Raw genomic sequence first — 16,906 nt, forward strand, 5'->3', positions numbered from 1 at the left:
CGGGGGGGGGGGGGAAGAAAACAATATTTTGTATTTACATGATTTATAAATTCTCAAATGTCCCCAGTTAAATTACAAAATCTTAACTTTTCTTTTTGACATTCCAGAATTAGCCCATGATGGAACCTATACCCAATATTTCTGCTAAGCCATCCACCTAGTCTGTGCTGCTATTTCTGCAGCTACTTCAAGTTCCTTATGTTTAATGATGCAAATCGCGTATTGTTATAAAACAGCACATCCCTAACTTGACTGAACAATGGAAGATCTGTGCTTGAGGGGCAATTGATAATCTTACAAATTGTGCAATGATGAATTGATAACCTGAGTGTAACTTGCGGTAACCAAGGAAAGATGCTCACTGATTTATCCAAGAATTACTGATGTTCATGAACCCTTTTTGTTTAATGTACTTTACTGGCTCATGTGCAAGTTCTCTAAAGGATATGTAGAATGCAAAATGTGTCTATTAGGAAGATCCACAATGTGAACTTCCATAAGCTGCTATGCCGCCTTAATTTTTGCCATCTTGAGAGCATCTTTGAAACCTAACTTGCAATAGCTTTAAATGACATTCTTGTGTAGTTTATTGCAATGTATTTTGATTTATTTTCATATTTAACAATGCAACAAACATTCTGTCACATGTGAGGTGGAGCCTGCAAATGTAAAAGAATTTAGTGCATTTTATCCTGTACACTTAAGTGGGCATGTGATTTTTTCAATGACCTCTATTCTCTTGGAATCCAAATAAAACTATAGTGCTTTGGTTCAATGATTCCATTGTCATTTTTATGAAGAGGGGGCAAAATGGCGTAAGTCTGGTTCATCAATAGCTTGTATGTTATTGTGTTGAATGTAATGCACTCTAAAGTAGGATTGTGACTGTTAAATGTACAAGCTCAAGATTTTATTTTGTTTTCTCTTCCTACATCTTTTGACTGCAAGATGTGCATTTTTCCACTCCATTGATTATTGTGTGCTGGTTAGGGTGTATTTCTGTTCCTTTTTGAAAATGTACTTAACAATTATCACCTCTTCATTCTTGACACTTGACCTCTGTTGAACTGTTTTTCACACTTTTGCACTTTCTCTTGTCAGGCTTTAATTTGGTAATTGGTACTTTTGATGGCATTTGTCTCCCCAAATCCATGATACTTGTCTGGTTCCATTAACTCTAATGCAGTATTTGCGTCTGATGCATGCAACTTCAGATAAAATGTGCACTTGGCAATTTGACCCATTCTTAACTGTTGGCAGAATGGTGAGAGAAGAAGAAAAGGTTATTCCAGTACGTGTGGCCTTGCGCTGTCGTCCGCTTGTACGTAAAGAAATTGAAGAAGGATGTCAGATGTGCTTAACCTTTACCCCAGGAGAGCCACAGGTAATAATTTGACAGCTTGACAGCTTAACAGCTCACTTGGATTTGGTGTTTCAGTGGAGTTGTCTTTTTTAAATAAGTAGTTAGGTTCCTTTTTGCCCAACATTATCTCCATCATGTGGTGTATGTTTTGATTTACTTTTGGTTTTCTTCCTTTCTCCAGGTACTTTTAGGAATTGACAAGTGTTTTTCATATGACTATGTCTTCGATCCCTGTGCAGAGCAAGAAGAAGTGTTTAATGTCACAGTTGATCCCCTCATTCAGGGAATATTCAAAGGTACTAACCTACGAAATATCTTTAAGAATAGCTTGAAGTTTTTGTATTGTGTTGCATGTTGATTATCATTGGGAACAGTTTTACCAGAGCTCTTGACTCTTCCATCTGTTATATTTTTGATAACTTTTTTTGTAAGAAGACATGGTTCTAATAATTACAAATTTATTTAATTTGTTGATATACAGAATGTGCCAAGCAAGTTGTTATGCATTTTTAACATTGATCATTACTTGTGTACGTGTGATATCACTGACTTTTTGTTTAATTTCTTGTACTTTTCTAGGATACAATGCTACAGTATTGGCATATGGACAGACTGGCTCTGGAAAGACCTATTCAATGGGTGGCACATACACGTCTGGGCAGGAGGGAGATCCAAGTGTTGGTGTCATTCCAAGAGTAATAAATATGCTCTTTAAGATAATTGAAAGAAATTTGGAAAATGACTTTGCATTAAAGGTCTCCTATCTAGAGGTGAGGCAAGGCTGAGATGGATCCACAAAGACAATTTCTGAAAATGGCATTAATTTCCATATGTATGCCAGCAACATGCATATCAAAGTTACTGTTGCCTCTCTTGGCACGTCCACTACCTCTGAAATTCTCAAAGTGATTGTCCAGCATTCAGTACTGAATGATAAAAGCAAAATTTCTCCATGTAAATACGAGGAAGGCCAAGCCCATTGTCTTCTAATCCTGTAACAAACTCTATTTTTCTTTGATACTATCTACATTTGATCCTGACTGGTAATTAGTCAGATTTAACTCCAAGAAGACTTCTTGAACCACATCTTTGCCATCACTAAAACTGTTCCTTTCTGCCTTGTTGGTACTGCTCATTTATGCCTCTATTCCCTTGGCATTTCCAATGCACAGTTGGTTTTCCTTTTTCTCCTCTGAGGTTATTCTCCAAAATACCACCTGAATTCTAACAAAATCCATGTCCTGTTCATCCATCGCTCTTGTGCTTGCTTACTTGTAGCTTTCTGACTAAACAGTGCCACCATGCCTTTTTGGTTTCAGTTCTGTCCAAGGCCTTAACCTTCCCTTTCTCTGTAATATCCATGTCTCTAATGCATGCGTTTTCCTTCAGTTCTATCCTTCAGTCCCAAATTTGACAGCTCCAGAGGCAGTTATCCCTTCAGTCTCAAAGTGTAAGCCTTCACTTCTTCCTTAAACCTATCTACACATTTTTCTTCCAGATGCAGCTTAATACCATTTTAACTAAGCTTTTGATCATTTTGTGTAACTGTCTCTCTGATTTACCTTGGGATATTTTGTTGCATTAAAAGCACTATGTAAATGCAGATGTTTTTTAAAACTGAGAAAATCAGTTACATTCTTGGCCCTCTTCAATGTTTTGATGACAAAACAGATACTTGGATAAATTTAGTTTCAATTAACCACTCTAATCACATGCCTTTTTGGACTAAGTGAAAGTAGCTAAAACTTGTAATGTGGGGAAAGACTTATCACTTTCTCAATATCTTGGTGTTTTTCTACCAGCGAAATACTTAAAGTATTCGCTGTTATAATGTAGGAAAGTTAGCAGCCAATTTACACCCAACAAACTTCTACCAGAGGTATGAAAATGATCAGTTAGTTACAGTCAGGATTAGATGTAGACATTGATGGAACAATTGTTTAGGGATTAAATTCCCTATACTATTGAAATTTTATGTGAGGGCATGAAGCTTTTAGTATCAGTGCTGAAGCATTTTCAACCACCTTCAATCAGAAATACAGAATGAATAATCATTTCATCCTACCAACACGTAAATTTGGTGTAAGCATACATCATTTTGCCTTTCAAGTCCATTCCACCACTTAAGATGTGTATAATTTGATCAAATGCCAAGTTCCTACCCACCTGAGGTAATCTGTCACCACCCTAATCAAGTTTCTATCCAAGTTTGCTTTGAAATTATTAAAGCACTCTGTTTCCATCACCTTTGAGAAAGAATGTTCCTAAGCCTTTCAATCCATGGGGAAGGGGTTGAACTTTGCCTCATCTCCATCTTGTGGGTAATACCTTTTTTGTAAATGTTCTGGAGTCCTCCTTCAAAAGGAAACATCCTTTCCACATCCATTCTGCCCAAGACCCCTCAGTATTTTGAGTTTCAATTTGTCACGTAGTCATAGAGAGATACAGCAAGGATACAGCCCCTTCGGCCCAACCAGTCCATGCTGACCATGTTGTCCACCCAGCTAGTCCCAAGCTCATGTGTTCAGCCCATATCCCTCCAAGCTGCACCCCTCCATGTACCTATCCAAGTGCTTTGTAAATGATACTGTTGTACCTGCCTCAACACCTCCCCTGGCAGCTCATTCCATATACTCCACACCCTCTGCATGGAAAAAGATATCCCTTTTAAATCTTTCCCTTCACCCTAAATCTATGCCCCTTAGTTTTGGATTTCCCCTACCCTGGGGAAAAGACTGTTGCCATCCACCTTATCTATGCCTCTCGTGATTTTTAACACTTCTATAAGGTTGCCCCTCGTTCTCCAATGTTCCAAGGATAAAGATCTAGCCTGGCCAACCTCTCCCTGTAGCTTAGGCCCTCTAGTCCTAGCAGCATCCTCATAAATCTTTTCTGCACTCTTTCCAGTTTCACCATGTCTTTCCTATAACAGGGTGACTAAAACTGTATAGAGTACTCCAAGTGTGGCTTCGCCAACACCTTGTACAACTGCAACATAATATCCCAACTCCTATATTCAATGCCCTGACTGATGCCTTTTTCACCACCCTGTCTACCTGTAATGCCACTTTCAGCGAACTATACTCTTGTACTCTGTTCCATTACATCCCCTAGTGCCATTCATAGTATAAGTCCTAGTTTGGTTTGACTTTCCAAAATACATCACCTCATATTTATCAGTATTGAAATCCATTTGCCACTTCTCAGCCCATTTTCCTAACTGATCAAGATCCCCCTGTAATCTACGATAACCTTCTTCACTATCAACAACAACACCTAATTTTGTCATCCACATACTTGCTGATCAAGCCTTGTGCATTCACATCCAAATCATTTATTTAAATAATGAATAACAAGGGTCCCAACACTGACCCCTGCGGCATATCACTGGCCTTCACTCTGAGAAACAAGCTTCAATCACCCTCCTCTGCTTCCTACCTCTGAGCCAGTTTTGAATACACTTAACTAGTTTTCCTTGGATTCCATGGGACCTAACCTTCCAGACCATCCTGCCATGTGGGACCTTGTTGAAGGCCTTGCTAAAGTCCAAATAGACAACATCCACTGTCCTACCCTCATTCACCCTTTTGGTTACCTCTTCAAAAAAATCTCAAAGGTTCATCAAATACAACTTCCAACACAAAGCCATGCTGACTCCTAATGGGTCTCTTGTCTGTCCAAATGCTGGTAGATCCTGTCTCTCAGAATTCCCTCCAGTAACTTCCCCACCACTGATGTCTGGCTGACTGGCCTGTAGTTCCCTGGCTAGTCCTTGCTACCCTTCTTAAACAACAGGACGACATTAGCCACTTTCCAGTCTTTGGGAACTTCAACAGTGGCTAATGATGAAGCAAATATCTCCGCAAGGGCCTCTGCAACTTCTTCTCTAGCCTCCCACAAAGTCCGAGGATGCGCTTAGTCAGGCCCTGGGGATTTCTCCACCTTCATGCACTGTAAGGCTGCAAATACTTCTTCCCTGGTAATGAATGTTCTTCAGAACATCTCCACTTGTTTCCCTTGAGCAACCATGATTTTCTCCTCCATAAACACCTAGGAGAAATATTCATTAAAAATCCCATCCATCTCCCTACTGATCTCTAAGGGGATCTACTTTCTCCATAGCCACCCTTTTATCTGTTACTCTTAAGTTCCTATGGATGTAAGTGTAGCTTGTCCAACCTTTCCTCATGAGACAAGTTGTCTGTTGCGGGTAGTAGTATCAAATATTCTCTGAACTGAGTCCAGCATATTGATATCTTTCCTTAAACAAGACCAATGCAGTTTCTGATATGGTTCTGCATTTGTTCTGCTTTTGTATACCATTGCCCCAGTAATAAACAATAACAGTTGGTTAATTTTCCTGATTTCCATAAAGCTAGTATTGAGGTAATCATGCACCAGGGCCCACTGTACTTCGAGCTCTACAATTTCTCAATATTTGGGTAATATGCACTTTATTTTTGTTACTAAAATGTAAAACTTCCTATTATCCCCATTTATTAGCCTAAGTGAATAGGCAAAGTTTTTTTTTGTAGCTTGTGTTCTCTTCAAACTTGCTTTCCTATGGAAGAAAAATCAAAAATAACTACAGATATTGGAAATCTGAAAACACCAGAAAATGAGAGTGCTCAGCGGGTTGGAGAGCATCTCTGGTCAAACATTCTTCATCAGAATCAAGGAAGAGGGAAAACAAGTTTTAAGCCGCAAAGAAAGCAGTGAAGCAATGGATAAGATGGGGAATGTCTTTAGAGCCAGGGTAGCTGTGGAGATGGGGGCAGTTAGAGACTGAGAATATGATCAAAGGAACATAGAACTTGTGAAATACAAAGATGTAGAACATGACCAGCAGATTAGGCTGTGCTAATAGAGAGAATAAGTCTGAGCTAATATCACCGGTAGACTGCCAAATCTGTTTAAAAATATAGAAAACAAGTTATCTGAAATTGCAACATTCTAGAAACAATATTGAATTCTGCAATGTGTCCAGACGGAAGACGAAGTGCTGTTTCTCCAGATTGTATTGTGCCTAGTTGTAGCAGTGCAGAGGCCACAGACAGGACAGATTAAGAGGGAGAATTAGTGGCAGACAACATCAAATTCTGGATTGCCCCTGTGGACTGAATACATGTGCACTGTGAAATGGTCACCCAGTCAATGTGGAGAACACAATTATTTCTGCTCAATGTAGTACACTAGACTGAGCAGAAATCTAGTAGAAGGAGCAAGAGCAAGTGAATTGCTGCTTCATCTGGAGGAACTATTTAGGCCTTGGATAGTAGGAAGGGGAGGGAAACATCAAGTACAGGTATTGCATCTACTGTGTGGTTGTATGGGACAGTACCATGAGAAGTGGATGATGGAGAAGTGGCAAAGGAGAGGGAAAGATGTGTCTGAAGGTGGTGAAAATTCTAATATTTCTTGTCTGAGAAATTCCTTCTGTCCTATCCATTCACCCTTGTCATCTGCAATCTGTTCCATAGGTACTGCCTGACCTGTTGTATTTTCTGTCATCGTTAAATTTCCTACCTATCTTTTGCAATGAGCAAATTTTGGTAATTGTTTTTTGTTTTGCTTCTTTCATCCAAGTTATTTATTTAAACTTAAAGTTGTTGAGGACCCATCACTGGTCCCTATGGCACAACAGAAAAAGGACCCATTTATGCCTACTGGTTTTTTGGTAGCTGGCAAATCATCTCTCAGCACCAAAATGTTGCCTCCAACACGATGAACATAAATGCCATGAAAATTAGCTTTTTGCAGCAGCACAGTACATTATAAACATGACAAACGTAAGTTGCATAACCTTAAATTATACATGCACAACACAATAAACAAAAATAACAAGTGCAAGTTGAGGGTCTACATAAGTTGAAGGATGTGGAGAGGGACTACGTAATTTACAAGGGAGTAGTGGGGTACCAGAAATGATTGGGCTGATGTGTCAGTAAATAAGTTCATGGGAATGATGAGGACAAAAGGCAGCAATTAAACATGGATGAGGTTAGGCTAGAGAGGTTTAAGCAGGATGAAGATGATGAAATTGGAGACAGCAGAGAGTACCAATGGAGATGCAAGTCTCACTTAACTAAGGAGCCACTTGGAGATTAAGGAAGCAATGAAGTGATGATATTTTGGAGAAACTTGGTAAAGCCAGTAAACATTTGGAAGCTGAGTATTTAAGTTCTAACTGGTTTTATTTTAAAAAGGTAAAAGCAATTTAAGTTGCTGTTAACTCAGTTATCCATGGCTTTAACTATGTTGACCAGAAAGGTCTCTTTTCTCATTTCTCAGCCTTATTTGTTTGGAGGTTGCAGTTGAAAATACTGTTTGCCTGAATGGTCCCTTTTCCACAGTAAATTAACTTGCTGTACTTTCAACTGATCTATGCCAGTACATTGGAAAAGCCTCCTAACTTGAATGAATTGTAAAGGGTGGTGTTATGCATGATGGATAACATACATGTCTATTGACACTCCCATTAGTTATAAGTTGTCTTGTGGAAACTTTTGTAACTTTGTATTGAAGGTAATCCTTTTCTTTTGAGGGCTGGGGTAAAATGGTACACTTCTGGGGCCTGAGCTCTGGTTTGAAATTATTACAATTGTGTTGAAATTACACTTGTCATTCATAAAGATCTACAATGAGGAGATTCTAGATCTTTTGGATTCATCTCGGGAGAAATCACAGATCCACATTAGAGAAGATCCCAAAGAAGGAATAAAGGTACATATGGGTTTTCCTTCCTTACAACTGCTAGAATGTACTTGTCTATATGATATTACTTTAAAATATTTATTACTTTATGATTTAAGATGTGATATGAGATTCTACATATCTGATCTATTAGTCTGTTACCACATTTTGAACTGATTACATCAGTATGTAATGGACAAGAACCTATCTTTTTATTTTTTTTAAAAAGCACATAGTTTTCCTGTGGAAGTGTTCTAATGAACAAATTACAGTTTGGGGGATTATGTGCAAACTTGTATCATAGGTTATTTTGGTTGGGCAGGTTAATGTTTCTGCTGTGTTTGGCTTATCTGATTTTTATAACATAATACTCTTTTATTGCAAATTTTTGTTCTATTTTTAATCTCTCAGATTGTAGGACTAATAGAAAAGAAAGTAAACACTGCAATGGATATGGTGGGTTGCCTGGAACAAGGGAATTCTACAAGAACAGTCGCTGCAACAGCTATGAACTCCCAGTCATCTAGATCGCATGCCATCTTCACTATTACTGTTGAGCAGAGAAAGAAAAGTGATAAGTAAATAGTTTGGTGTTTAATTACCAGGTTTCTTAAGTGTGAATGTGCAAGAGTTCACCTTTTAATACACTAGTGCATTCTGAGATGCTTAAATGTACAAGAACATTTCAGGGTAACTTTTCTCCATCTCTTCTTCACAGAAACTATTACATCCGTTCCAAATTGCATCTGGTAGACCTGGCAGGGTCAGAGCGCCAAAAGAAAACCAAAGCAGAAGGTGACCGCCTCAAGGAAGGTAATTTTATTCTAAAAGATGTTTACAACAAAATAGGAGAATAAAAACAGTACAAGTACTTTGAGTCTCTGGCTGGGTTCTACAATTGTTTACTAGAACTTTATTTGAAAATATTAAGTCCTTGGGTCTGAGTTCATATCTTCAATTTGCAGTTCCTCTTATAGTTAATCAGTTATAAATAATGGACAAGCATCTCTTTAGTACTCCATTGGCCCAGCTGGAGAGTGAAGACTGAAAGTTGACTGAGTTTTCAATACTATGGGTTTCAGTGCATCACCTATGAATGGCTTGATGGCACGTCACTGGCTGAGTTCTCAAAGACATAATTTCTATCCTGATAAAAGATATGAGATTCAACTTGGGATTTGCTGATCTACTTGTTGCAGGTGGATACCCCTCTGTATCACAGCTATTACTAACAAACTAAGCAACAAAGCTTGTTTTAAGAAGTGTGGAAGAGCAGGTCAAGACCAGCATTGGGAATAACTGGAGTCATTTATTGGAAGCTACAACATAGGGCCATGTGTGCTAAACAATAAATCATTCTGCAATAAGCAGAACCTTGGCACTGGATTAAATCAAACCTCTGTAGTCCTGATGTAAAAAGAGAATCCTGAGAACCTCTCTATGAACTTACTGAATCAGTGTGTGAATGCTAAGGACTAGGCTGATCATTTGCATTCTTTGGCCAGAAGTGGGTAATCCATCTTGGCCTCCTCTCTGAGGTCCTCTATTACAGTAGGTAGTCTTCAGCTAATTGAATTTACTGTATGATCATTTTCTGTGATGTTCAGAAATGGTTAAGCACTGAATACAGCAAAGGCTGTAACACTGAAGACTGCTACTCTTGAATTAAGCTTGTCTTTAGTTAGTATAGCTAGAAGATTGGCATCTACTTTATGTGGGAAAATGAACACAAAGCAGATGATGATCTAGTCTGACTACTTGTACCTCTGTTTTGTCCCAATCATTAGTAAAGCTTCTATCCTTAATTGATCTTGGAAAAATGGTGATGAACCTTGAACTGCTTGAGGTTCTCCTTCAGTACTGTTGAGCAGGAAATCTCCTAGCCATTATAGTGACATCACCAGATCATTGGTCTAGGCCTCTGGATTGTTGGATGACTAAACTCGATCATTCTCATTGGCACTCATTGCCAAGTAGCAGAGGGGTTTCTACACTTGTATCATTGTGCAATAGGTTTTGTGGAATGTATGCTGTGGATGCTGTAATAATCTCTGTTGCAGGGATTAACATCAACCGTGGATTGTTGTCCCTTGGCAATGTCATCAGTGCGCTTGGAGATGAGAATAATCGCAAGGGCTTTGTACCATATCGTGACTCAAAACTAACACGATTGCTTCAAGGTGAGATTTTGAGTAATACAAGATTTATTGTGTGTGTATATTCCAGGTGAGTATTTGCATGCTTTGGTGTTTTCTTTTCAATCAGAGGAAGAAAGTGGACTGAAGTTTCTTTCTGTTTTTTTTTTGGTTACAATGGGATGGGTTGCTGTATATTTCCCAAAATTCCTCATTTCCAAATATGTTTTTCCTTGTGCTGCAGTTTTAAAGCACCATAATCAAGTAATCAATTCTCTCCTGCAAGTCTGCTCTCTATTAACATGGGAACATGTTGACCATACACTCAATGGGTTGTCATTCTCCCATAAACTGTCAGTCCTATTCCTGTTTTGGATAAGCTTGATTTGGAAGTGAACATTCTTGATCAATATGGCAGTCATTGTTTTTAACTAGTTGAAACATTTGTAAGGCTCCCATGTTGCAAACAGTATGGGCAGCTACTGAAGTTAAACCAAGCATCCAGACCCTGAGTGGTTCAATGAATGCAGTAATGATTTGCCGTAGAGAAGATCGTGTCTGTCCTTTTGTCTTGTCTCAAATGTGTGTTATTTCACTGTGTAGAGTGAGGAAATCCTGCCCACCCTAACCTCATTCCAGTTTTGAGCTTTTCAACTGAAGTCATTGGACTTAATGTTGTCTTTTGCTTTCAGACTCACTTGGTGGAAACAGTCACACATTGATGATAGCTTGCGTCAGTCCTGCTGATTCTAATCTTGAGGAGACGCTAAATACTCTTCGTTACGCTGATAGAGCAAGGAAGATAAAAAATAAGCCTGTGGTTAACTTTGATCCCCAGGCTGCTGAACTGCAACGTCTTAAGCAACAGGTAGAAAGCCAAATTTACTATTGTCGACTATTATTTAATATTCATGCCCAGAAAGTTTCTTTTCTGCTGAGCACCAAATGTAAGTAGTTTTTATTTTATGTTGGAGTAATAGAATAATTGCAGACTGGATCATGAAGAAGTTGTAACCTTAATTTTAAGCAACAGACTTCCATTTAGAAGACTTTTCTTAAAAAAAAAATAAAATTGTATCATGAATGATTTATTGGACAAGTAGAATTTCCATATTTCCTTGCAGCTTGGGAGGCCATTAGGCCTATTGGCTTCCAGATCAATCCCATTTCTCCCTGCACTTAACCTATTCTCTCTGATGCCCTTGGCACTCTCCACCCATCGTCATTAGGGGTGATTTGCATTAGCCAATTAAACTGACAACCAGCACATCTTTGGGATGTGGAAGGAAACCAGAGCACCCAGAGTGCCCATGCAGTGTTGGAGAATATGCAAACTCCACACAAGCAATGCTAGATTCTGAATCAAATTTGGGTTGGTGGAACCATGAGGCAGCTGTACTACCTGCAGTGCCTCTGTGCTGCCAGAGCTACTGGATGATGATGATGATAACATTTTGTCTTGGGAGTTATTTGCATTTATGGCTGTCTTGCAGTTTGGGACTTTCCATAATCTATCTTGTTATAATGCTTTCTGTGGAGAAGAAAATCAATCTAAATGGATTTAATTATTCTGTTGGTCCTCTTGGTTTCCTTTAGAATTAAGTACATCATTCAACATAGTTTTATGTACTTGAGATTCATCTATAAGCATCACTCAGTAGAAAATTTGATTTAAAGATTTTGGTCTGATGCTTACTGTGTTTTGTTTAGGTGCAGGAACTTCAAGTGCTGTTGCTACAAGCACATGGAGGAACAGTTCAAATGAGTAATGGGTAAGTTTTGTATACAGAACCTGTCTACTAAATAAGTTTACTGTTTTAAGCAGTGATTTTTTTTTTGTATTTATAGGTTTCTGATTTTTTTTGGCTCTTCTATCAATTAACACAAACAAAATACATCCAACCTTTTTCCTGGTCTGTCTGAGAATTTATTTCCCTTAAATTGTTATTTAATCAAAAGACTACAATGGGCTACAAATATATAATGTGTGTCAAATAGAGTTGCTGAATTATCTTTGGTGCTTTGGACTTTCTTATCATCCTCAAATGTTATCGAAACACAATTCGATATGCAAATTGGAATTTGGAACAAAAGTACAACTTCAAATATACCTAATCATTTGCTTTCCAGAAATAATGTTTTTGATTACTGTCGAGACTTGATTCTCAGTCTTAAATTTTAAGTTGTATTAATTTAGATAGAAGTAAGTAGACTGGCCTAATAAATATAAATCTCCCTGTCACAAGTTATTATCCATCTGTTTAAAATGGGAAGAATTCTACAAAAGTGTTTAATATAATTGGAGCATATTCTCATTATAGGAATTTCAATGTTCTCAGTGGCCATGACCTGCATTTGAAAAGGGGCACTTGTGGAAATATTCCTTTTGTTTTTCTGGTGGCTTCTTGGTTCCATTTTCGTAGAGAATGCAAAAGGATGTGACATACCTATTAGAAATTGTGATCCTCCACTATATCAATTCTGTTTGCTCACTCTTGTGCAGATATTACTTGCCCAGAACAATTAAACTAAAGTTTTTAATAGTAGTACATTGTAAAAGGGATTTTGGGGTCTGTATATGGAAATTGTGATTCGTGCTCCTTTTTACAGTTTGAACAACTTGTTCCTTTTGCCTTATGCCAACTTTGGACAAATTCATTTTCTTTGGATTAAAGTGGTTATTTTTAAATAAAACATACCTACTAAGATGGCCATTTGTGACAGACAACAGCTCCTGTTCGATTTGCTTGTGGCTGTTACTTGTGTTCACTGGCATATGAATAAGGAACAAACATTTTGTTTAATCAGAGTGGATGAATCTGAGAAACGACAATCTGTAATGGAAGCAGCAAGATTACAAAGGGAGGAAGTAGAAAATCTGAGCAAAGAGCTTCGTGAAGCTGTTGGCCAGACAACACAGATGTGTGAAAGAGTTATAGTGGTAAGATTTCAGACAACATTTTTCAATATGAATATTTTGTAATTGTGTGGTTCTCCCCCCACTACCTTCATAACACCCACCCACCCACCCAAGGCGTAAGCTCTTCTAACTGCCATACATTGACTTGATATTTGGATATTAGTGTAGCTCTCAACTTCTTTCTCATCTGGTCTCCAAGCATATGTTCATGTGTTTATTAAAGTGTGATTTATGGGCGTAATTAACACCTAAGTTTCCCTTTTGATTAATTGCCCCTGTTAACTGTAATTAATTGACAACCCTCCTATTTTCCATTTACAAGTTGCAATAATTCTCACCACCTACACTTCTCCCTTGTGAAAGAAAGTGATACAAGTGAAATGGAGGTCTGTGTAAACTTTTGTCAAGAATCTGCAGGGAATGAGTGGTAAATCCCAGTTTAATATAATAATTTGAATTGCCTTATAGAGACATTTGTGGTCAGTAATTGAATTTTAATGATTACATCATTTTGTTCAGATGGAACAGGTGAATGAGAAGCTGATGTCCAAGCTGAGTGAACTTTCGAAGCATGCTGTGTATGTATCGGTCACATTTCCTGTATAATTTGATAGAACTTTTCTATAGCTAAAACCTCGAATCACCAATTCAAAAAGGCCAATTCCCATTGTCAGGATTGTGGTGAGATTTTGGTATGAAGTCTTAAATATTTGGAATAATAACACTTCTGTTAATTTATTACCCATTGGGCTTTATTTCCAAAGGTCCTCTGGTAAGATGGCATGTTATGAGTCACTCATTTTCAACTCTACTTTTGCTCCTACCTTGCTCTCGTTTATCATGACCGTATATCTTACACCTTTTGCTATGGCATCTTAATTTGCTCAAGTGTTTAAGTTTATTGCTCTCTCAACTTTTCAGAAAAATGCTTTTTTTTTTGTTTCTTTCCTTGCTTCCCTTTACCTCTGCTGCCATGATGTATTTAGCTAATGATAACTGCTCCCTTAGCTTGACAGGCTTGCTACCCTTTCCCTTAAAAGTTTTGCTCTCTGATACTGCATTCATGTTGCTGAAGCAGCTCCTGGTGATCTGCACATTCATTGTAAACTCCTTTCCACTTCCAAACATCATCCTCGGTAATAACTGTGTTCAGCATTTTGTCTGAGTGCCACACTTGTTGCATTACTTTCCCTTTCCCCATTCCTATTTGTAAGCTCCATCCAGCCATAGATGTACATAATTTCTGTTTGGCCTTACCAGCTGTTTCACTTGGAAGTATCTTGACCATTAAAGTTCCTGCCTTGTGGATGGTTGTGGTATTTGAGCATCTACAAATATAATGGAGAAATTGAAATGGCAACGAAGCATGACAGGAAAATCATATAGCTGGCATGTGTGTAATCCAATCAGTTTTTGCATTGCTTACCTTGGAGTAGTGTGGTGTAGGATTGGGTTGGTTCTATGGATAAAACTAAAGAGAGCACGTTTCCCTAATAGGTGCAAGCTGGACTTGGACAAACTAATTGAAATCTCACCCAGCGAAGAAGCCAAAGAGCAAATTGATGCCCTACGTGGCTTGCAGCAAATGATCACCGATTTGGAGGTGAGACGCGTATGCTGTTTAAGGGTTGGGATGCGCAAACAATAATAGATTGAAAGAATCTTCATTGCTAGTGACTTAATGTTAGATGAATTATGAATAGTTTCTTGATGTAGTTTCAAAATATCTAAACTTGCAAAACAGTGCATAGTTAAGTCCTAACTAACACAAGTAGCCTGGCACCCAATGGGTGATCAGTTTAGGATTGGAAGAAATGAAAGCAAGGATGGTCATGTGCTTCTCCCCACCCCTGGCCTGTCAACTCCGCCATTCAATAAGAATATTAATTATATCATCCACTCTTTTTTTTTGTTTTGCTGCACCTAACTCCTTGTACATTTCCAACAATTCCTGTACCATCCATTAGAATATTTGTTGGCACATTCATTCTTTGATTGGTCAAGCTACAATATGCCAAAAGCCATTAATCTGCAGTATCTGGAACTGTTGTGTTTGGTTAACTACATTTTTAAAAATGCGCTGCATATGAAGTGGCACTAAACTCCTAAACTTATGATTTAAGCTATCTGCAAGAGAACCATTTATCTTCCTGAATTTGCATGCGGCAGAAGTGCTAGAACTATGCATATCCACTTCCACAGTTTTTAAACTTGGTAGCGTCTTTTCCATCTTTTTATTTCTTCTCCCCTTCTCCACTGCCACCTCACCTTCCCCCCCCCCCCCCCCCCCACTGCTCTTCCTGTCCCAAATCATCAATTCTATTCTTTCCAATGCTATACAATTGAAATTCAAAATTTGAGTTTAAATATGAAAGCATAGTTTGCAAAAATGAACCCAATGTTTCTACTCTCATATCTACTAATGAGGACATCTCTTGCGCAATGCTTAAATTAAGCTTTGGCAGCAAAAATTGGCTGGTGGCTTCTTTTCAAATGAATAAGTGTTGGCCACTCACTACCTTTCCATAGAAGGCTACTTGGCCATTTTGACAGTTTTATAGACTACTGCAGTGAACTTTGGAGTCTGTTTGGCCAATTGGGATGCTACTTTTGGCCACAACTTTTGGTGTGGTGCTCTGCCATTTCTTTATGACAATGTTGGTGGGGGGAGCTTTCTGTGGTAGTCAAGTTGGTGGTGTTGAATGACTTGAAGCTACACCAATGGCATTGGAGGCAGGGCAGATTTGCCTGGGAATCCTGAGAGAGGAAAAGGAATATTCTTGGGAGATGAGACACATGCCCAACTCCCAAGAATATTCAGAGAGCTGCTTTTATGTCTCCAGCTCTTGAAAAGGCTTTTTTTTGTTTTGGAAATTTGCTCCAACCACAAACTACTACTGGGTTGTTCTGCTGTAGAGATCAAAGTTAGTCATCCTGCTCTTATTCCTCTGATCATTTCAATGTGACTGCCTGTACTACATGTTCCAGTTTCTCCTTTTGTTGAGCAGAAACCCATCTGGTGACCATATGACTCTGCAAGCCTTGAGGGCTTCCTGAAGGCTCAAGGAGGCATAGATATCACTAAAGTGATGCTTCAGACTTGCATTGAGTGCAGAGATCTGAATGAAAATCACCAAGGCTTTTCCTGATTTATACAGCCGATGTATCCATGAGGACAATTTCTCATAGTCAGTGCCATATGTTTAGGAAACTTTCATAACTTTTTTCAGGCAATTTATCTTGTCCACCATATTTTAGCCACTATTTTGCATAGTGTGCAGATCATGACAAAAGGAGGCTACCTTGGTCTTTTTATTTTGGCACCAAAATTCTTGAGGCCACTTTAACAGGCTGAGCACCTAGGCAGGAAAATAAATGGAAAATGATGGGGCTACCATCACACTCTAGTGTTGGCATTTAATGGCCAAAGGTCCAAACCAAGGGGTTATCAGAGGAAACTGTTGGAATATTTAAGCAGGTCAGTTAGCATCAGTGGAGATTGAAACAAGTTTGCCATTTAGCTTAACAACTATAACCAAATGAAAGATCATTAGCCTGAAATGTTAATGCTGTTTCTCCATGACCTTTTGAGTATTTCTAGCACTTTGTCTTTGATTTTGGTTTTTCAGCATCTGCAGGTTTTTGATTTTTGGACTAAGCCTGAGTATGGCTAAATTGTAACTGATTCAGAAGCTGTACAAGTGCCCCTTCCTCTCTCGGCAATTTGCCCTTGGAGTTCACAAATCGCTACTCAAAGATTTGAGATGCAGATTAAAATTCGCTGTCACAGAATTT

At 38.5% G+C, this 16,906-nt stretch overlaps 1 protein-coding gene across 2 annotated transcripts in view; it reads left to right on the forward strand.

Moving 5' to 3' along the window:
• kif4 (kinesin family member 4) overlaps window positions 1-16,906 on the forward strand; it is a 48,351-nt gene that overhangs the window by 4,865 nt on the left and 26,580 nt on the right. For both annotated transcript variants that reach the window (XM_052022034.1, XM_052022035.1), the window contains exons 2-13: window positions 1,261-1,384; window positions 1,545-1,659; window positions 1,943-2,133; window positions 7,997-8,086; window positions 8,468-8,634; window positions 8,775-8,869; window positions 10,117-10,236; window positions 10,884-11,059; window positions 11,902-11,963; window positions 13,000-13,132; window positions 13,631-13,689; window positions 14,609-14,714. In XM_052022034.1, the coding sequence (XP_051877994.1) occupies window positions 1,262-1,384; window positions 1,545-1,659; window positions 1,943-2,133; window positions 7,997-8,086; window positions 8,468-8,634; window positions 8,775-8,869; window positions 10,117-10,236; window positions 10,884-11,059; window positions 11,902-11,963; window positions 13,000-13,132; window positions 13,631-13,689; window positions 14,609-14,714 (1,437 nt within the window). In that variant the 5' untranslated portion in view covers window position 1,261. The remainder of the gene's footprint in view (window positions 1-1,260; window positions 1,385-1,544; window positions 1,660-1,942; window positions 2,134-7,996; window positions 8,087-8,467; window positions 8,635-8,774; window positions 8,870-10,116; window positions 10,237-10,883; window positions 11,060-11,901; window positions 11,964-12,999; window positions 13,133-13,630; window positions 13,690-14,608; window positions 14,715-16,906) is intronic.

Source organism: Pristis pectinata, chromosome 8 (genome assembly GCF_009764475.1).
Source record: "Pristis pectinata isolate sPriPec2 chromosome 8, sPriPec2.1.pri, whole genome shotgun sequence".
In the NCBI taxonomy this organism is placed as follows: domain Eukaryota; kingdom Metazoa; phylum Chordata; class Chondrichthyes; order Rhinopristiformes; family Pristidae; genus Pristis; species Pristis pectinata.